This window comes from Fistularia commersonii, chromosome 19 (genome assembly GCF_037954325.1).
Source record: "Fistularia commersonii isolate RoL2024-O1a breed Wild chromosome 19, RoL_Fcom_v1.0, whole genome shotgun sequence".
NCBI lineage: Eukaryota > Metazoa > Chordata > Actinopteri > Syngnathiformes > Fistulariidae > Fistularia > Fistularia commersonii.
This window is the reverse complement of record NC_141302.1, coordinates 12798189-12821225: the sequence shown is the minus strand read 5'-3', so window position 1 is coordinate 12821225 and position 23037 is coordinate 12798189. Positions and strand designations below refer to the sequence as shown.

General features: G+C 48.6%; 1 protein-coding gene across 5 annotated transcripts in view; it reads right to left on the bottom strand.

The window, feature by feature from the left end:
- Positions 1–20978, bottom strand: part of afap1 (actin filament associated protein 1) — a 40890-nt gene extending 19912 nt beyond the window's left edge. For 2 of the 5 annotated variants that reach the window (XM_086166141.1, XM_086166146.1), the window contains exons 1-3: positions 11743–11954; positions 3150–3278; positions 2387–2472 (exon numbers count right to left, since the gene is read on the bottom strand). In XM_086166141.1, the coding sequence (XP_086022267.1) occupies positions 2387–2472; positions 3150–3278; positions 11743–11779 (252 nt within the window). In that variant the 5' untranslated portion in view covers positions 11780–11954. Of the gene's footprint in view, positions 1–2386; positions 2473–3149; positions 3279–11742; positions 11955–20375 lie in introns of those variants that run through there. The other 3 variants (XM_086166144.1, XM_086166145.1, XM_086166143.1) reach the window with 3 other exon arrangements.
- Positions 20979–23037: the final 2059 nt, after the last annotated feature.

Here is a 23037-nt window from a genome sequence, read left to right as displayed (position 1 = left end):
TCGGGCAGGGTCGACCCGGCTCTGACCCCTCTGTCCCGGGACAACCTGAAGAACACTATCTCGCCTTCACAGGGTGTTTTTTCGACTGCTCCAAACGTTCCTTAGCAACCTCTTGAGGAACGTTCAGCAGCATCCAGGTTAAACCCCACCTCTCATCAGCTGTGATTGGCTCAAGGGTGAGGGTTGGAGATGATGAACTCCTGGTTTCATAAACAATGACATGTGGGGGCGACAGGTCAGATGTCCACATTGGGCTCTGATCTTTAAATTTCATGGGTGGCTCTGTGATGTTTTTCTATTTTCTCCAGTCACCACCAAAGGGCACCAGACCCTGTCCCGTCCCCGTCCAAGGACAGGGGTCAGCAGGTCAGCAGGATATCTGCGTCACTTTCGGATGCAAAAAGCTACTTTTAGATGGCCATTTCTGCTACGGTTCCACCCGTGCAGCTTCATATCCAGGGGGTGGAGGTGGAGGGGTGGGAGATCAGTGACAGCTGTCCATTGGTAAAGCCAGTGGAGCTTAGCATTCAGCTAACTAGCCTCACACACGGAACGCAGTAACCTCCCCTGCGATACACATCTCAATGTTCCAGCTCAGTGTTTGTGCAGGAACACCCACCCATGCTAGTGTTACACCCCTCCACCCACACATACACACACACACTCTGCAGGACAGGTGCTACCACTGGCGGATGTTCCTGTTGGCAAGCAGAACCACAAAAACAAAAGAATGTGAGATTGGGCCGGGCGTTTCCTGCCTCCCCTTCCTCCACCCATGGTGGGGGGGGAGGACTTGAATAATGTGGTCTGAGCGAAGGGGGCGGAGGAGGAGGTCGGCCAATCAGGGACAGCTGTGTGTGACCTTTGCTGTCAGTCGGAAACAATCACCAAAGAAGTGACATCTGGTTGGCGTCTCACTTCCTGGTTGCACCTGATTGGACAGACAATGACACGTGCGGAGCTCACCTGTCAGTCATCCAATCATTCACCCTCTCATCCACACCTGCTGACAATTTAGTCGTCAATGAACCTGGAGTGAACAAAGAACAACGCCAAAGCAAACCAGTGCTAATGCTAGACATGCTAACACCTTACAAAGAACGCAGCTGCATGAGTTAGCCTACGGCTCCATATAGCCGCAGCAGACTGCACCCCGGAAGTGCACGTCTAGCAGACTCCGCCCACAAAGAAGCTGTGCTTACACTGTTCAGTAAAAGACACCTTCACGTGCACAAAGGTTCCTGCACACCTTCCAAGGTTCCACAGGTTTGTTCTGCTAGAGGGGGGGCAGCTAGCTGCCTGGAGCAAGCTAGCAACGGGCCGAACCACAGCGTGTATCGTGGGGGGAGTTCCATACTTGCTTTGGTTTCTCCAGGGGGAACTTATTTTCCGTCTGGGGGAGGAAACACCAAGACGCTGGCGCATCTCAGAACGGCACCGCGCTTTATCACTTTCACTATTTGGCGCTTGTTTGGTTGTCGTGGCAACAGTGCCACCCCCTCACCCACATTCACACACAATATGGGCCGTTTAGCGAACTCATTTCCTGTGAGGGGGTGACACAGTGGCGCCGAGGTCATCGCGGGCTCTGTTGTGGTCACCAGGGCTGCACACAGGGAGGGAGTTAAGAAGGGCTGTTAGGTCGACATCGTAGCCTGACACAGCACGCCGGCGTGGAGTCCTGATGCCCCCTCCCCCCCCCCCGCCAGCCACGAGTCAACACTCCCCCTCTGCAGCCACGCAGCTCAGTGCTCCTCGCCGCTCAGGGATGGCGCCTAACCGCTAATGACACCTCTGGATTTCCAGGAGTGGACGTGCACTCTGTGGCCGCCATGGCGACGCATATTTGCCGTCCAGAGCGGCCGGGGTGGAGAGCGCCGTCTGACTGCGGATGAAGGGGGGGGCGGGGGGGGGGCGGATTCCAAGCCGGGCCCTGGAGCGTAATGGGAAACACAAGCGGCCCCTCGCTGCCGCTTCGCTGTGAAAAACGGAAAAAAGAGAAGGGGCGACAAAAACAGGCCGCGGAACCTCTGTGACGCAGCGGAACGTAGCGCGTGGAACCGTTAGCAGCCGCTGGGGGAGGGCGGGGGAGGGGGGCGTCATTGCTCTCCAACATCAACACAGATGGAAGTCATTTGGGTCGGAGCGGCACGGCACTGCTAGCATGATGCAACCGGCAGCTCATTGGTTTGTCAAGGGCTTTTCCTGAAAGACTAGCAACTTAGCTGTTAGCATGGACCACGGCCGAAGCTAAGAAATAGCAGGATTAGCTCTCAGGTTTCGACCAGGCTTTCAAAGGTCAAAATAAATAAGAAGCTAGAACTCTATGCTAATGATGCTAACGGGGACAGGCGGGGGTCAAAGGTCATGGGAGGGTGTGTCTTACCAGCCATGGGTGAGGGATCTCAGGGAGGGGCATCTGAGGTGGCGCCGGCAGACCGCTGTGTATCTCTGACTTGAACGACGGCTCTGCTGGGGGGGGGGCACACAACACACACCTTGGTTAAAAAACATTTGGCATTTCCTGGAGTGGGGCGCGTGGCCTCACGGGAGGAGAGATCTCATCAAAAAGGAGGCCTTGATTACGTGTAATTTTGGTTATAAATTTGTTACTACACCATTATTACATACTTATACCCCCGCCTGCAGGTTAGGGAGTTTAATTGACAGCTCACAGCAACCCAGGATTATTTCCCGGACGCTGTAACTGTCACGGCTAATAGGAAGATGCTGTTGTTAGGATGCTGTCATCAACATATGTCATCATCCAGCAACTTCCGTTTAGGCTAGGAGGCACAATTCACCCCTTTTAGAATTTATCCAATTAAATTAGGAGTTATTTGGCAACAGCCGATGAAGGTCCCATGGTTGTCCGTTAGCATCTAGGTCTATTAGTACTGAGGTCTGGTTAATGAGAGGTTTTAGCATACCACGCCTGTTAGCACCTGGGCCCATTAGCATCCAGGTCATGTTAGCAGCCAAGCTATGCAGATGGTAACCACACCATCAGGTCTGAACCAGGTTTCACCCAGCAACCCCCGACCTCCAGTAAACTAAACCTGATCTAAATCTGGACAAGGGTTCTAAATTATAAGTAGATTACAGCGCTCCGGATGTGAATATGAATAACATCGACGTTGACCTCTGACCTTTGTCTGCCAGGACTCGGTGAAGGATGTTGGAGAGGTGCAACTTCTTCTCTCGCACACCGGCGCTCAGGTACTCCCGGTCCAGGAGGTCCAGGAAGAGGCGGAGCTCGCAGACCAGCTCCTCCATCGCTGTGGGAGGAATCACAAGACAGGTTAGCAGCGCCCAGCTAGGAAACAAGCATAGAGCTAGCCAACGTTAATAATCCATAGCCAATCACAGGTGTCACTGAGCAAGAGGTGGGGTTTAAGTCACCTGTCAATCACAGGGCCAAATGTGTTCAACCATTCACTCTTTCAGTCACACCAGATGGACCTGCTTCCTGAACCTGAAGATGCTATGAATGTAATTTGAGAACATCTGATGTTCTCCATGGTAAGATGGAACTCTGAAGACATGATGCCATCAGGGCCTGACGGTCATGGTTGGTTGGACCTGTGCTGTCAGCAGCTAACACACACACACACACACACTCACACACACACACACGCAGACACAGAGCTCAAACTGCTGCATGGTGCATAACACAGCAACACAGATGGAGTGATATAGAGGTGTGTGTGCAGGTTCATGCAGTCCAGACCAGGGTGGGTGGGTGTGTGTGTGTGTGTGTGTGTGTGTGTGTGTGTGGAGGTGAGTGTGAAGGAATGTGTATGGAGGTGTAAGCAGAAGTGTGTTTAAAGGTGTTTGGAGGTGTGTTTGTAAGTGTGTGTAGTGGCATGTGTGTGTAGAGGTATATGGACGTGTGTCTGTGCGTGTGTAGGTATGTGTGTGTGTCTAGAGGTATGTCGATATATGTGTGTGTGTGTGTAATGATTTATGGATGTATGAGTGTGTGCATGTTGAGCTGTGTGTAGATGTGTGTAGAGGTATGTGTCTATGTGTGAGTGTAAGTGTGTCTTGAGACATATGGAGGTGTGTATGTATGGAGGTGTGTGGATGTGTGGCTGTGTGAGTTTATAGATATGTTTTTGTGTCTGCAGGTGTGTAGATGTGTGTATTTATAAAGGTGTGTAGATGTGTTTGTGTAGTGGTGTGTGGATGTGTGTATGATGACCAATCACAGTGTGAATCATCTGCTCATGAGCTGTGATTGACAGACAATGAATCGGAATACGCCTGATAAGTTGTGAGAAGAAACTCCGACAAGGGTTCTAAAGGTTCCAGCGGGTTCTCCTGGAGAATACAGTTCTTTAGCTTCATCTTCTATGCTGTCGATTCAGGCTACTTAAATTGCGGCTAATGCTGGCAGTAGAACGTGGATGTTCCCTGGAGAACAAGGAGAACCTCGACTGAGAACCGTTCCGTCTCTCACCTTCACCTCCTCCCCATGTGTCTCCACGGAAACCAGCTGACCGCTCGCCGCTGCATGCGCTTGCCGTGTTTTCTGCTAAACACATTATCTGGGATATGATGATGCACACACACACACACAGACACACACACACACACACACACAGATCCAGCTGCCAAGTTTTATGCCGAAAACGTTGACAGCCCAGAACAAAGGCTGGATGGTGTGTGTGTGTATGTGTGTGTGTGTGCAGGAGGGGTCATCTCCAGGTCGCACTGAGAACTTGAGACTTGTTGTTGTCTGTGCAAAAATGCTTAGCCCTTTAGAGAGGGAAGCCCCGCCCCCTCATAGGCCCCGCCCGCTTTTCCCGGAATATAGCTGCTTTGATTGACAGCTCGCTGACAGGCGATCTGATTTGCTGTATGTGTGTGTCTGTCTCTTGTAAGCTAGCGCCCCTTTAACACCTTGGAGACGCATCTGGTCTGAGTTTTTGACTCCAGGCTCTCAAGTCAGGACCCAGCTCTGCACACACACACACTCAAGCGGACTGTGTGTACACGCTAATGACGCCAACAGCGGAGAAATTAGCTCCACCGCTGAATTCCTTTGTTTACGACCTTTTCGGCGTCAGCGAGCTAGCCTGCTAGCTTCATGATGTGGAGAAAAAGGACCGAAATGGCAGAAGGCACCTGCATAGTCATGTGACTCCACTTTCTGACATTGAAGCTGAAGTCGTACCCAGTTGCTCGCCGCACTTTGTTTGGTTAGCGTGGATGCTTTGGGCTAACATGGCTAACATGGTGGATCTAGCTAGGCAAGACCCTGCATCTTCAGGTCGGTTCAACATTTAAGGTGGCACCACAGGGCAGCATGTCATGTGCTGCGATTGGCCGATGCTAAAGGGACGATAGCATTGGAGCTAGCCTGAGTTTGTTGCCATGGGAACTGAGACCATCGATGTCACCTTGGAACCCCGTTCAGGGTTCCATATATGAAGAATCTCGGGAACCTAGTGAGGAGCCCGGATGGTGGAGGGGACGTTCTGTTGAAGAACCAAGTAGAGCCAGAAGGTGAGTTTCATCCATGAGGTCATTGGCTTGCTGGCTGATGAAGAACCAATCAGATTGCACTGAGCTCTCAGAGCCAGCTTCTTGAACCCCAGTTTCATTTTCCAGAAGCCCCTGAAGGCCCAGGAGCTGCTAGCGTGGGCTGGTCTGCTCGCGGTTTCTACTCCAGAACCATGACCACAACTCTGCTCCACCAGGAATCCAAGCTCTCCAGGAATTCACAGAGGGTTTAGAAGTTCCTCAAGGCGTTTACCAGGCGGCTTCTGGAAATGCTCAGAGAACAGCTTTGTGTTTGTTCCATGTGGAGCAAGACGGAGGAACGGTCTGGAGGTTTGGGGTTTGGTGAACCCTCGTGAGAACAGAGAACCCTTCTCCTGGAAGGTGTTCTCCTGCCCGGGTTCTCCACAGGTTCTCCGTCTTCCTCCCACAGTCCAGAAAGTGTCAGCGGGAGGCGGAGCAGATGATGGTGTGGCGTCAGGATGCCACCCGTAAACTGTCCAATGGGGAGCGTCGATAGCGGCATGCACTTCAAGCACTGAAGGAGGGTCTGGGGGGGGGGGGGGTGTTCACTGCTAGCCAGCAGAGAGAGTTGCGGGAGGGCGGGCGCCGCCGCATTAGCTCATGATGACAGACGAGCGGTCCTGGCTCTGGCCCCGCCCCCTGGCTCTGTAATTACCACGACGGCGTGTTTTTCTTAGGGCACGCCGGCTGCAGCTTCACAGGACGCCACCGATCGCAAGCGCAGGTGGTTCGGGGCCTCCAGCAGATGTTCGCCCACCGCAAACACACCGCTGGCGGCGGGAGGGGGCGGTGCCAACAGGGGTGGCGACGGATGGCGATGACGCTCCATCGGTATCTCCTCTGAGAAGATAATTAGAGGGTGCAGCCGCAACCACGGTGGGGGGAGCAGAGAGGAGTGGAATCTGGGTTCCTGTTCTGTTCCCGTTCCCTGAGGGACTCTGTGATCTCTAGTCGGCCCACAAGACCTCCACTAGGTCCCCTAAAAACCGCAGGGCTTGGCTGTTGGAGACCAGCTGAGGTTGATGTTGGCTCTTCGTCCATTAGCATGTTAGCATAGCGGATTAAATCCTGCAAACAATCTTGGTGAGATGTGGTTGTGTTGCTCAGTTAGCTTAGCAAAAGATATCGGTACCGTCTGATGGAGGGAACTTGCAATTAGCCATGGTACGCTCCAATCAGCTTCTGCTAGCTTCATTTAGCTGCGGCTAGCTACAGTCAGCTGATGTTAGCTACAGTGAGCTACGGTTTGTAGAAGTCATTTGTGCGTTATTGCAAGTAGTACCAGTCACTTGCTTTTAAGCGCAGTTAGCTGCATTCAGCTGCAGCTCGCTGCAGTTAGCTGTGGTTAGCTGCAATTAGCTTTGGCTAGCTGCAGCCAGCTGCTGTTAGCTGCATTCAACTGCGGATAGCTGCAGTCAGCCACTGTTTGCTGCGGTAAGCTGCTTTCAGCTGTTGTTAGCTGCAGTTAATTGCAGTCGGTGGGGTTTCGCTGCTGTTAGCTGCAGTCGGCTGCTGTTGGCTGCATTCAACTGTAGTTAGTTGCAGTCAACGGCAGTTAGCTGCAGTCGGCTGGGTTTAGTGGTTGCAAGTAACCAAAGCTAGCTAATAGCAGTCAGTTGCCAATAGCTGCATCCCAGGGAGTGGTTTCATCCAACACACCAGCAAAAGGCTAATTCAACTGCAACAACTGTATCTCCAGTCGGGCCCATCTGTGATGATGCCTCAGAATGGGGTCAGATTGCCATGGCAACACTCCGGCAGGGCACGGCAGCTGGCCTTCCATTTGGGGACGGGGTGGAGGGAGCAGAGTCGATGGGTGTAGTCAAAGGGATGGAGTCCAGAAGGTTGTGCTCCAGTTGCGTAGCAGCCCTGGGAAGCTGTGCTCTCTGGGCGGCGGCCCTGGGGGGTGGGAGTGGGGGGCTCGACTTGGGATCCCCCACTTTCTCCATGTTTTTCCAGATGGATGTTAACGGGGCTTGGGGATTACCAATCTCCCAAACCCTCACCAGAAGGCGTGGCTCCACCTCAAACAGATGAAAGCTTTTAAACTTCAATCCCAGCTGGGTTAGCGGGCCTTGTGGGAGGCGGGTGCTGGTTGACTCCAGAGGTCTACGAGGAAATCCACCATAATATAAGGCTATAAACACTTTGCCCGACCCCCCCCCACAACCCTCCACCTCCACCCCCACCCCAAAGGGTCGGGGGGGGGGGGACCCCTCAAAAAGACTCAAAGTAGCTCCCCTTGACATGAGCCGGTCCCTCAGCAGACAGCATACAGGAGGTTCTACCAGCAGCTTTGGGAAATCACTCTTTCCACGGGAGTGGAGACCCAAATGGACCTGATGGTATGAGAACCTCCCAGGAGATGAGGACAACAGCCTGTGATTTACAAGTCACCAAGACCAGTTGAACCCTACACTGGAACCCGAGACGGGTACTTCTCCATCGTGATCCAGATCATTCTCCAATGATTCAATTCCAAGCTCCTCCTCATACTGACGTTTCTCTGGGCGACGCCTTGAACCACCCTTCCCCCAATTACTCCCTATGGTCTGGTTAGCACCAGGTCAATCTTCAACAGTTCGCCCTCTCATTTTTGGACCAAAGATGGAGAACCTTGAGAGAACCCAGGGAGGAAAACAAGGGGGGAACCTAGCCTACCACTACATCAGAACCTGGAACCTTCTGAGGCAGTGATGATCTTTGATCCTCTGTGACTCTATTGTTTCTCCTTGTTCCTTAAACTGGTTCCACACAGTAATCCAAAGTCCTCCATCCCGAAATTGAGGCCTTCTTGAGTTCCACATGACCTCAAAGAATTGCCATGAACTTGAAATACTTAATGCAGAAGACTGGCCTTTGGGGTCAGCATCTCCTGTCACTGTGATGAGCTAGCCACGGTGTAACGTATTTGCAACAATGTGATCTGTTAGCAACAGTGTAATGTGTTAGCGTCAATGTGATGGTTGAGCATCAACATGATGGGTTTACAACAAAAAGGTGTGTTAGCATTGAAGTGATGTATCAACGACAGAGTAATGTGATACATTAGCATCATAGTGATGTATTTGCAACAAAGTGATGTGTTTAGCACAATGTGATGGGTTAGCAACAGTGAAATGTGTGCCTAGATATATGTGCTAACAGCAGTGTAATCAGTTTAACATCACTGTGATGCATTAGCATAACTGTGATGTATTCTCAACAGTGTAATGTGTTAGCATCACAGTGATGTATTGGCAACAGCATCATTGTGATGTGCTTGCAACACAGTAATATATGAACAACAGAGTGATATGTTAGCAATGTGTGAACAACAGTATAACCTGTTAGCATCACAGTGATGTGTTTGCATCATAGCAATGTATTTGCAAACTGATGTTTTAATATTGGTGCACTGTATAGGCAACAGTGTAACGTGTTAGCAACAGTGTTAAAAGTGGCATCACCGTAAAGTGTTAGTATGTTAATAATAATCTAGGAGACAATGTAACTAGCTAGGTTATCCTGTAATTCATACCATCCAATTGTCAAGTGCTTAATTAAACACACACACACACACACACAAACACACACACATATACACACACACAGAGTAGCACCTCAGAGATGGGATTACAACCCGCAACACAATGGCCGTCTGTCAGAACGTTGCCAGAGACAGAGTGCCTGGACATCCGACACCCTGCAGCTGCCAGAGAAGGTCCCGCCATTGTGCAAACGTGATAGCGATAGCACTCGGCTGGCGTTGGAGAACCTCTGTCTGGCGCCGAGGAACCCTTGGGGTGGAAGGGTGGGGGCAACAAGGTTGGTCAGGCTGATTCAAAGGTGCAGATACACTCAGTTTAGACGGGAATCGGTCCTGAAAATGCAGATGCTTAAAGATCTGCATCTTCTGGAGGTACTTTGTGTAGGAGATGGACTCGATCGGCTTCTTCGTCAGGTCAGTTCTGTTCCTCTGAGCGCCAAAACATCTTCATGAAACCGTGCAAGTCCAGCTAGGATAAGACAACCTTCAGGAGGTCCTTTTATGGAACATTCAGTTATGAGCCATCTTCTCCATGGTAAAGAAGGTACAGTTTGTAGCAACTGGACTACATGTCTCACATCCAAACTGCTTGTTTGGATCCAGTGTGCCTGACACCCCGTTAGGAATTCTAGACCTTTATTTGCTAGTTTGTCCTTCTGTGTTTAGAAACAATAGAAAAGGAAATCATATTGTTGAAGAAACGTGCATGAAAAGCTGGTTTTACAACATTTGCTACATAGCTACATATCTTGCATATCACTGTGAACTGCACATAAGACTCTTGACGGCCATGACAGCGCTTGTTATGCTAAGCTAACGGACACAGAGGAGGGGACGCCTACATTCATGTTCATCAACTGTGGCAGGTTTCCTTGGAAAGGTTAACGATTCTGACCTGCACAAGCTGGGCCTTTGAGCTGGCTCCCACCAGCTAAGCTAGCCAGCTAGCGGCACCAAGCTAGCCGTGAGTGATATTTTGGCCCGTCCCCATCACCATGACGACAAACCAGGCATGGAGTGAACACATGAACTGATTTTTTGGACTCTTTTTGGGCTTGCATGCAATCAAAAATGTGTAGCACAGCTGACTTGTTCACGCGTGCGCACACACACATACATACATATACACACACACACACACACACACACACACACACACAAACGCGCACACACCCACCCATGACAGAGGATGCCATACACAATGGCTACTTTACCCAAGAGGCCATAAAGGTCCACACTATACCACATGTCCATATACTACTAAGTACTGTTTATACAATGATATACACAGTTAATCACTCTCTATACACAGATAAGTACTATCTATATGCTGGTATATATTGATACTTAGAGATGTACAGCAGCATTCACTGTCTATACAATGATGAGTACTGTGTATACACTCATACCTACATTCCATACACATATATTCGCTTACTATGCGCTGATAAGTACTTTTCACTCTGTAAGTATCGTCTGTACACTGATACACACCGATACTCACTGTATGCATTATGAGTATCTATGATCGTAACAATGAAGCACTGTATAAATTCTGTTTACTGACAGACGCTATTTATATACACACTGTACACAGACTATCCACACACTGAATACACATTCTCCACATTCTGATACACATTTTATACAAAATCTATATATTACTACACACAGTTTGAACACGACCTACATAAGGACATATACTGCACAGGGTACACTATTTACGAGAGTACGATGCATACTGTATTTCCACCATCCATATACTGATACACTCTGTATACACACTATCGCTTTACAAATACACACTTTCTGTTTATTGATATACACTTTATACGCTCGATTCTAATACCAAGGGTGGCGCAGGAGTTACAGCAATCGTTTTTGGAACCAAACATTCCTGGTTTGATTCCCGGCTCCTAATGTGTCGAAGTGAATACACTAAATACACACTGAATGTAGTTTTCACACACAACATAGGCTGTCTACGCCCACTCTATACACTCACTAGTGTATAGTGTTTAAACACACTGCACAGATCACACATGTCCTACCCACTGTGGATACAATATACATATTCTACATATATTTTATACATGTTCTACCCACCATTCATACACGATATGCACATTCTATGACCGTGCTAAAGTTATATGTAGATGTTTTGCAAATTGTACATGCACTATATACACACGTCCAGCCAACCGTGCACACATAGTACACGTTCTATACACTGTGCATGTATATAGATTATATACACACACAGTTCTGCTGGTTAGTCAGTGGAAATTGTGAACCGAACCCGGGATGGACTCAAGAAGAACCTGGATGTTAAGGGTCCGGTCCTGATCCGCTACCGGGAGGGTTCTGCAGCCGCCCTCCAACACCCGGGCCGGCCCTCGGGTTCCACACAGAACTTCAGGGAGGTTCTCTGGAGAACCCGGATAGAGTTCTACCTGGTTCTGCAGCTGGTGCCGGGGAACCCCGAACAAAGGCCGCCAAACAAACGCACCCCCGACCGGACCGGAGGACACGTCTCCAACTACACGGGGCCGTCGGGAGGGTACCGGAGGAGGGGGGGGGGGCGTGCGCGTACGCGTGTTGAACAGAAGGACCTCGGACCCGCGGGGAAAGCGCGCACCCGGCGGGAGTGCGCGACGCGCGGGCACGACGGGCGCCTCACTCACCCCTGCTGAAGGTGAACAGGACAGGCTCGCTCCTCATCGTCAGGCCACGCGCATCCGACACACGCACGAAGGAGCACACACGCACGCACGCACGCACGCGCCCAATGCCCGTTTTTTCTTTTCCTTTCTTTTCCGCTGCCGCTTTTTCCCCTTTTTCCAGCGACCGGCGACTGAAGAGCCTCTTCTGACTTCCAGACTTCTCTTTCTCCTCCTCCTCCTCTTCCTCCTCCTCTTCCTCCCCCTCGCCCCTCCTTCCTCCTCCTCCTCCTCCTCCTCCTTCTGCACGGATCCCCCGTGGTGCGTTCACGGCCCAAGCGCACAACTGCCACAAGCATGTTGACTCTTTTCACCCATTTTAACCCTTTCACTCTCTGCGTGACCGCAAACGCACCACAGCCCATCCAGATGTTGCACCGGAGAGGCACTTGAACGCACCACGGTGACCCCCCCCCCCCCCCCCCCCACTATCCCCACGTCACGGGACAGTCCAGACCCACTTGAATGAAGTCCTTTCAGAAAGAAAAGGGAGCCGTTTCCCCTCCGATCACAGTGACCCGCAGGGGTCGCTGTCGCCAGAGTTGCGTTCAAGGACCAGGCAGAGCTGCAGCCAACAGCAGCGAGCGAGCACTTCCTGACCGAAGGCATTAATATTAACTTTGAGTTATTGATCGTCGATCATAAGCTCTAATCTTTTACTTTGAAAAGTGTTGTTTTTTTTTTTTTTTTTTTTGGGGGGGGGGGCATAATTACACCCATTACCATAAGCCACCCACCCTCCCCTCCGTGTCAACACATCACTTCCATCCCTAGAGGGTGGGAGGATGGGGGGGGGGGGCACAGACGCTTTCAGTTCAATATCCCATCTGCTATCGGAGGGGGGTGGAGTCAGCGGCTTCTTTTCATCCTGGACTTGCCTTTTTGCAGCAGAGGGGCGTTGGGGCGCCATGGCCTCCAGATCATCTTTCACTTCAGGGACAGCGAGTGGACCCCCCCCCCCCCTACACCCGCATTTTTGCTCCCCCCTCCACGGTCTGGTGGTCGGACGGCGGGAGGGTGAGGGTTGCCTGTTTCCTGTTTCCTGATTCAACTTCCTTCTGACTAGGGTCACGTGGTCACGCCTACAGTGGACACTGGGGCAAAGGGGGGCGGGGCTTAACCTGGACGGCTCTGACCTTTGACCCCCAAAACTCAGCTGCAAAGACGACAAACATGGAGTCTAAAGGAGAGACACGCTAGATGTGTGAGATGAGGTTCTTATCATGTCACACCATGGAGGAGAATGAGCATGTGCCCTTCGCGTGTGTGTGTGTGTGTGTGTGTGTCCTGTGAGCACACTGTTTTCTCTGTAAACCATCACACACACACATACCTCTAAACACACATACTCGAGTCTGTATTTTATTTGAAATTCACTCATCCTGTTCACAGAGACAGGGCGGAGACAATTAATATGACATGAGAGCAGGCAGTGAGGCTTATCATTTACCAATCGCCCTTCCACTCACACCGATGGGCAATAGAGTCTTCGACAAACCTGGAGAAGCTAGGCAGGAGAACATGGAGAGATCCTGGTCACCTGCACCAGAGCCAAGTGTGTGTGTGCATGTGTGTGTGTCTATGCATTGTTTTGACAGGCGTGCCTTGAATACCAGCCATTTTCTGGGAAGGGGGGGGGGGCAGCGAATCAAAACATGCTTTGTATACACACACACACACGCACACACACACGCACACACATACACTACTGGTGTTATTATGGATATCGTATTGCATAGTGATATATATCTTGTCCTTGTATAGACTCTATTTATAAGGTATTTACTATAGCTATATAGTGTATACTATACTTACATAGTATATTCTCTTCTTATGTGGTACATACTATACATAGATATATATATTATACTTACATAGTGTAAACTGTCCTTACATGGTCTGTATTTTACTTATACAGTATATTCTATACTTATATAGTATGTACTATACTTATCAGGTATACTACACTTATATGGTGTATACTATATGTATATAGTATGCACTAATAGAAATAGCATACTTGTATAGTATATGCTAATATAGACAGGAATGAATGAGTGCACATTGCTAATTACAAATAAGCTAGTTAGCTCACAAGCTAGGATGTAAACCCAATGTGCACATCATGCAAGCATTCAAAGTGTGTTAGCTTCTAGCATTGGGGATGATAACGTGGAAAAGGCGATCTCACACAGCACGCTCAGACAGCACAGGGATAAAGCATGCATGCACACACACACACACACACACACACACACACACACACACCTCACTGACGTCAGGCAGCAGTGCGTCACAGTCGAGCGGCGAGCCAGCTCTAATATCCAGGTCTGGAAGTCCCATCATCATCATCATCCTCATCTTAGCCTGTGTGTGTGTGTGTGTGTGTGTGTGTGTGTGTGTGTGTGTGTGTGCTTGCTTCTCAATGACTAACACAAAGAGAGGACAGGGTTTCATAGAAAGAAACCAAGGTTCCACACATCTCCTGAGACTTCAAGAAGAACCAGAAGTTCTGTGAGAGCCTGGTTCTCCTGACAGCCACCAAAAATGAAACTGTCCCTGTGATTGACAGCTCTAGGTTAAGCTCCGCCCCTCAGTGGTCTCAGTAGAACTTTCCAAGGTTCTTCTCGTGTCAAACATCTCTTTTCCTGGAGAGGATCAGAGGTTCTGTGTGGAGGTTCAGAATGCCACCCAGCGTCCACCAACACACCACCAACCCCACCAGAGACACATAGAAGCCACATGTTGCTATGGCGATCCCTGGGACGGCTGAGGAGAGATGACTTCATCTCTTCCACCGGCTCCAAAGGGAAGATGGAATGTGGAGGAGGAGGAGGTGGAGGAGGATGTTTCATCATCCTGTACGGACCAGCGGCTGCTTTGGCTTTCTGTCACTTCATATTTACTCTTTTGACGGTTTCTGGAAGTCGTCTGTGTGTGTGTGTGTGTGTGTGTGTGTGTGTGTGTGTTCCACATGAAAGGTCACACAGATTCAAATACACTTTGCAAAGTTGGATCTGATCAACGGGTTATTAATGTTATTAACGTTTAACTAATGCATTCTTAACTGTTATTACTGTGTTATTAATGTCATTAACATGTTATTAACATGACTATAACACGGTGGTCATAATAGACATGGAGGACATAGGTGACATGTTGGACATTATGGACACGGTAACCATGGCTACCATGGTTAACATGGTGGACATGGCAGTGATAAAGTGGGTTAGAATAACAAGGGAGTGGAAAGTTTGCATGAAATTGACTTTCAGCTGAGCTGTTAGCACAAAGGAGTGCATGCAGACACACACACACACACACACACACACACACACAGTCTACTTATTAACATCAGGCCGGTTCACCAGAAACACACGCATTTTGTGGAGTCGGCAGAAAGAGGTGGAGAAAGAAGGGTTGCCGTGGTGATTGACAGGTGACCCATCTGTGTCGAAGCCCTGCCCCCCAAAATGACCTCAACTTATTTGTCAATTGCCGAGATTTGTTTTGGATGAATGGGTGAATGGATCAACAAATGAATGAGTGAATGAGTGAATGTATCAATGAATGAATGGATCAATGGATTAATAGGTGACTAGATACATGGTTGGATGGATAAATGGATCAACTGATCAATGGATATATGGATGAATGGAAGACTGAATGGACGGATGAGTTAATAACCGGGTTAATGGACAGTGGTGAAGACATGAATGGATGAATGTATCAATGGATCAATGTATAAATAGGTGAATGGATTAATGGGTGACTAGATAAATGGGTGAATGGATGAAAAATAGGTGAGTAGGCATGAATAAATAAACGAATGAATAGATAAATAGGTGTATGGATTGATGGGTGAATAGATGGATGGATGAATGGTAAGTAGGTGAATGGATGAATGGATCAATATATCAATAGATGAATGGATGAATGGATAAATAAGTGAATGGATGACTGGGTTAAATTGTGACTGGATAAATTAATTTATGGGTGAAAGGGTCATTGGGTGAACAGGTGAGTGGATGAATGGGTGAATGGATGAATTGCTCCTCTTGTAGCAACCAGACACAAAACCAAAGCTTTGATGAAACAGTTGCTATTGGTCCACACAGCCTGAAGCCCCGCCCCCTCCAACAAGGAGGACCTAGAGGGGTGACCCTCTGGAGGAGGAACCTCATCTCCAGAGCTGATGGAAATTTGCTCTCTCAGTTTGGAGAAAACATCTAGGTGTGTGTGTGTGTGTGTGTGTGTGTGTGTGTGTGCAGCATGTCTTGGGGCTTAGACCTCTCCCTGCTCTCTGTGGGGGATTGGTGTTTCTCTGTTGTCTACAAGCCTGCAGGGGTTTATAAGGCACTGTGTGTGTAAATACGTGTGTGTGTGTGTGTGTGTGTGTGTGTGTGTGTGTGTGTGTGTGTGTATGAGACTATGACCCCCCCTCCACAACAATAAGGCAGACCCGGCTGGATTTCATGCAGGAAATGGAATTCCACTGGCAGAGAAGCGGCATGTTTTCAGAGGAGTGTGAGTTAATGAACTGCCCCTGGTGCAGACACACACACACGCACGCACGCACGCACACACACACACACACACACACACACACAGACACGCACACGCACACGCACACAACTTGCATGATTTTTTTAAAAGACTTTGGATTTATTCTATTTTATTCTTTTAATGTTTGACCTGTATGTGTGTGTATGTCTGTATGTGATGTCTGAGTTTGTGTGTATGTGCACCTGGTTGTATATGTGTGTGCGCATATGTGTATGTGAGAGAGTGTGAGTCTGTATGTGATGCATGTGTATGTGTGTGTCTGTCCGTTTGAATGTCTGTATGTGCGTGAGTTAGTGTGTGTGTGTTTACTCCTTGTTGTGTATGCCTGTATATGTGTGTGTGTGTGTGTGTGTGCTTGTGTGTTGAAATGTGTGTAGAGCCAGCTGTGAGGGTGTTGAGAGGTCAGGGTGAAAGACTAGAGGTCTAACCAACAATCATCTCCTCTCTTTCCCGTTGCTGCCATCCTTGTCTGAGGAACAAGTCACAATGTGTAATTACTATGCAATAACGACTGGTTGTGTTAATAACTATGTAACAACCATTGGTTGTGTTAATAACTATGTAATAACCAATGATGCCATTAGCTACTATGAAATTAAAACTAGTCCAATCACTTACTATGTCATAACCACTGGTTCAAATTATTACAACGTAATAACCGCTGGTTGTGTTCATTACTATATAATCATCACTGGTCACAATAATTTCTACTTCTTTTCATCCATGGAAGTTGTATAAGATGATTTTACTGAACTAGAGACGATGATCAACCTGTGTGTGGATCAGTTACACACGAACACACACGCACACACACACACTCACTCCTCACCAGAGGAGCAGGAGATTCAGGCAAACATGGGGAATAAATTAGCCCAGTTAAAGAAATAGAAGGTGACTTCAAAAACATTAAAAGATAATAAGGTAAAACAAATGGCATGTGTACGTGTGTGTGCATCTGTGCACAGTGCGAGCAATATGACACACACACACACACACACACACACACACACACACACACACACACACACACACACACATACACACACAACTCAGGGTCGCAGTGGAAGAAAAGCAGGGCGATAAAGACGCTTCCAGTAAAAACAAACCCCCCGACGAGAAAATATCAGGTTTCCAGGACAACGTATCACTACACACACACACACACACACACACACACTCCCAGTATTCATCAGGTTTTCTACTGACCCCGAAGGGCTCAGGCAGAACCACTGGAACCCGGAGGAGGTTCCACATACGTTCTCCAGGTTCCACAACTGTTCTTCATGCCGCTTCCTGGAGAACCAAACAAGTTCAACATCATTCCTAATTTCTCTCATTCACTGATCATCTACACCTCTTATCTCGCTGGCAGGGAGCGTAGCCAATCTCGGAGGACTATGGCGCGGGGAGCGGGGCTGAAAGGGGATGTCAGCTGTCAATCATCCAACAGTGTGAAAATGAGAGAAGAAAATAAAAGTGAAGTCGAGGTGAAACGTCTGAGCTACATGTTTTGGCAAATATGAGAAACATAAATACACACACACACACACACACACACACACACACACACAAGGACCTCCCCCTCCATTATTTCTGACTAATGCTTTTCTAACTGCAGCCCTGCAGCGACACGTCCAGAAGAAAGTCATTCCTCAGCCTGTAGAGACACACACATAACCACACACACACACACACACACCCACACACACACAGACACACAAATATGATGATGGAGAGTTGAAAGGAGTGTGATCTCCGGATGTTACAAGCACACTCACTCACTCACTCATTCACTCACTCACTCACTCTGTGAGGTGTAATGTAAAAACTACAAACTGAAGTATTTTGTGAGGCAATCAAAAGCAAAAAACTCAAAAAGTAGACAGTACGAATGCAAATATTCCACTTTGGTTTTTGTTCTAATACAAATACTGCATTCATGTAGTAACAAAATACTTCATTTATAGCAATTTAGTAACAAAATACTACATGAATTACAAGGTCCTACCAAAATACTGCTTAGATAACAATGTAACAAAAAAAAAAACTGCATTCATACCAATGCAGTAACACAAAAAGCTACATTATTAATGCCAATGTAGTAACAAAATCCTATGTTATTAATAATTATGTAGCAACAACCCTCCATTACCTAACTGTCTGCTAGCTGTGCCTGCTAGCTATTACCCTGCCTCCGAAACCATGGGGCGGACAACTACAACATACACCGGTGGTGGCCATCTTGGATGGTCATGTGACCCCCTTCTCCCTCCCTTGTGCTAGATCTGTGCGAGCACTTGAGCCGGGAGGAAAGCAAAGGAGGAGGAGAAGAGATCAGATGTTTCTGCTTTTCTTTTCTCTCAGTGGATCGTTACCTGCAGGGCAAACACCTGGACTGGGGGGGGGGGGGGGGGGGGGGGGCAGAGGACTAAAAGCCCAATAAAAGCCTCCTGGGTCCTTCACAAAGATAGTCAGGACCTCGACACCTTCAAAACTTCAGGCCTCCAGGCCTTCAGAGCTCTGGGACTTGATTTGGAGAACATGGTTCTCTCTGGGCACACAGAAGCCTTTTCCATTTTTGGACAGGCAGAGAACCTGCTGAGGGTCCACCATGTGAGCATGCGATCATTAGATCATGTGCTCCTCGACTGGAGTCATCTATTTTGGCCTGTAGCTATACATATATATAGATATATATATATATAGAAATGTGCATGCATAGATATGGATGTATGCATGCTCCCTTTAATCTCCTCACTGGTTTTCCCCTGGACCTCCTGCCTGGCAGCTCCAACCTCAGCATCCTTCTACCCAGCTCTTCACCATCCCTCCTCTGTCCATGTCCAAACCATCTTAATCTGACTTTATCTCCAGAACATCTAACATGTGCTGTTAGCATCCGGTGGACCCATTCGTGATCCTCTCCGTCCTCCTCACTCCCAAAGAGGAACCTCCGTATCTTCCTATCTGCTGCTTCCAGCTTTGCCTCCTGGCTTTTCATCAGTGTCTCCAAAGCAGACAACATGGCTACTCTCACGTCCGTTTTCTACACCTTTCCTTTCACTCTGGCTTAACTTTCTCAACCTCTTCTCCACCATCTGTTGCTGTTAACCCTCGATATTTAAAACGCTGTAGAGCTCCTCTCATTCACACAGAAATGCTGTCTTGCTGCGGCTCACCTTAATTCTTCTCCTTTCAAGGGCATACCTCCACCTCTCTAGATATTCCTCCACCTACTCCCTGCTCTCAGTACAACTCACAATGTCATCTGCAAACATCATGGAGGTTCCTGTCCAACTTCATCTGCCACCCTGTCTATCACCACTGCAAACAAGGAGAGGCTCAGAGCTGCCCCTGATGCAGTCCCACCTCCATCTTGAATTCGTCTGTCACGCCCACGTCATCCTTCCCCACTGTCTCACAGCGAGCATACATGTCCTGCACCTCACACTTCTGTGCACTTCAAGACAAGCGTAGTTCCATCTCTGCACCAAGCTGTACCAATACCATAGGGAGATGTACTATATGGACATAAACAAACCTTATCTTTATATTTACATATTATATGTCAACTATTTCAATGTCCAGTCACCCCCCCCCCACACAGACTCCCAGCTGGCTTCCCCCTCCCTCCCCCCACAAAAGCATCACTCACATCCCCCTCGGCTGGCCAATTAATCACAGTCCCCCTCCTCTTCCTCCTCCTCTTCTTCCTCCTATCCTGCCACATGTTCCTTTGTACCCCCCCCCCCCCCCCCCCCGCACACACACACACATGCACACACACATACACTTCCTATAACCTTAAATCGAGATGACGGCGCCGGAAGCGCAGCTCTTACACCCCGGAGTCACGCGCAAGAGCGCCTCCGGTTCACTTCCGGCCCAAACCCCTCCACAATAAAGGCCGTCGGAACCGGTCCAACTTATTCAAGTTGAACACAATGAATCCGAACAAAAAGTCAGATCCGGCGGAAGTAAGGCCCACCCTCGAGCCGCCGGCGGAACCAGGACCCCATGCTTCTTCTTACCTCGCTCGTCTTCCTCTTCCTCCTCCTTCTCCTTCTTCTCCTCCACGCTGCTCCTGTCTGACCGGCCACAATGGAGGAGGGCGGGGCTGGGGGCGATGATTGACAGCAGCCCCGGCCAATCAGCGGCCGGTCCGAGGGAGGCGGAAGCAGCGAGGAGGAGCCGCCCTTCATTGAGACGCTTCTGTCCGGCTCAGAGGCTTCACGGTGGTAACGTCATGAGTGTATACACCCATGACGTCACCGCGTTAAAAAAAAAAAAAACACACACACACACATATATAAAATAAATGTCTGTATGATAAAACCATTGGTGTCTTGTGCTGGTTTTTAGGGTCACATACACCCACATACACACACACGAACACGCAGACACACATGCACACACACGAACACACATACAAATGGAGTCACAGACACACTCTCAAACATGCACACACTCAAACAAACAGACACACACAAAAACGCAGACACACACACACACACGCACACACAAATGCACTCACTCAGACACCCACATTCAAACACAAGCACACACACACTCACTCACTCGGATACACTTATACACACAAACATTCAGATACACACACACAGAAAAAAACACTCACAGACGGCTAAGCATGAGTCCAATCCTCGATCCACGCTGTCTGCTGCGGTGAGGGCAGGCGAATCCACACGCTGAAGGTGTAAATATAATGCTGGCTTCATGTCTTTGTGCTTTTCTTCATCCATCAGTTTGGTCCTCCTCAAGTCTGTGCATACCTTGTTAGCTGACTGCGACCATGATACTGACGCAGTTGGTGTTGCGGAGTATCTCTGTGTGGGGGACGCGGTCCCTCCAAGGATATACTTAGGATGTATTGTAGGCATCTGATATGGAAGGCCTCGAGCATCCTTATGTTGTGCGTACAGTGTCCATGCTTCACAGATGTAAGGGAGTGTTGTTAAGACTACTGCCTGGTAAACAGATGCTTTAGTGCGGAGGTGTTTGTTCTGAAAGAAGACGATGCTTGATCTATCCGATTTTGAATCTCCCTTTCCATGCTGCAGCCGCTGGAGAGGAAGCGTCTAAGGTATTGAAAAGACTCTGTAATTGCAAGGGGCCGGTGAAGAGATGGGGAAGGTTGGTGGGTGAGGTGGGGTACTAGCTGCCCACTAGCACAGTACCTCGGTCTTTGCTACATATACAGAGATCCAGTCTGTCTTAGACACTTGCTACAGCTGTGAGTACAGCTTGAAGTGCTTCTGGTGAGTGGACCAGAACTGCACAGTCGTCTGCATACTGTAGCTCGATGACGTGCTCGGAGGTTACTTTTATGACAGCCTGAAGGCTTCTGATGTTAAAAAGGTTTCCACCGAGCCCGAAGTCCGCCGCAATCCCACTGTTCTTGATTTTTTCACGTACCAGCAGTGTCACATGTAGCAGGAAGATATGAAAAAGCACTGGACCAAGGACACATCCATGATGTACACCAGTACAGAACCTAAAAGTGTCAAATTCCTGGCCTCCAGTAGTGACACATGCCATCATCCTCATGTCAAACTTTTGAAGGAGTGCAACTTGTGCAGCCGATTTTCAGGAGGATACTCCATAGGAGCTTCTTGTTGAGTCAATGAACGCCCATGAAGACGTCCGGTTTTGTTTTCAACACTTCTCCTGAAGTTGCCTTGCTGTAAAGACCCTGTCCACAGTGCTTCTGCTCCTTCTGCATCCACACTGTGATTCAGACACAGCTGCTCTGAGATGTTATCCATCCGTCTGTGCAGCATGACTTTGGCAAAGACTTTGCCAGCAACCGCAAGTAGTGAAATACCTTTGTAGATGGTGATGATGTTTGTGTCCCTCCACAGTTGAGGGCCTTTTTCTTGCTGCCATAAAGAAGTAGAGTGTGCGAGTGCAAAGGTAGCCTCCGTGTTTGAAGATCTCCTCAGAAATGTTATCAGGGCCAGGGGGGTTGTTGTTATTCAGCAATCTTTCTGCACATCCAACCTCCTCAAAGGTTGGTGGGAGATGGAGTTCCTCATCAGTGGGATGGTCAGGTAACTCATCCAACACTGAGGGGTCTGTCGGAGAGCTTCAAAGTGTTCTGCCCATCTGTTGATGATGAGCTTCTGGTCTTCGAGGTGGGTTGTACCATCAGAAGCCTTCAAGCGAGAGACCGAGCAGTATCTCGGGCCAAAGATGTTTTTCATCATAAAAGTTGTGCGTATCATATGATTGTATCTCATTAGCCTTCGATGTCCAGAGTGCAGTGTGCAGCAGATGTGGGGTTGTTGAATACGGCACTTTGCCTGTATTATCGTTAAACCACTCCTGGTATCGTCTGCTCCGGTGGCTGATACATTACATTACATTACAGTCATTTGGTAGACGCTTTTATCCAAAGCGACTTACAAAAAGTGCAAAACATACATACATACAAGTGCATATACATACATATGTTAATTTCTTCGTTTTCTTTTTTTTTCAGGGGTGGGGGGGTTGGGGACTAAGTGCAGCCCTGCTTCCTTCAGGGAGCCTTCATCAATGAACCTGGTTTCACTAAGAGCTGCAATGTCAACATTGTAGTGGTTAAGTTCTAATTCAGAAACATGTGCTGACACATACACGCTCACATGCACTAACATACACACACATTCACAGAGAGACTTACACACTCAAAAA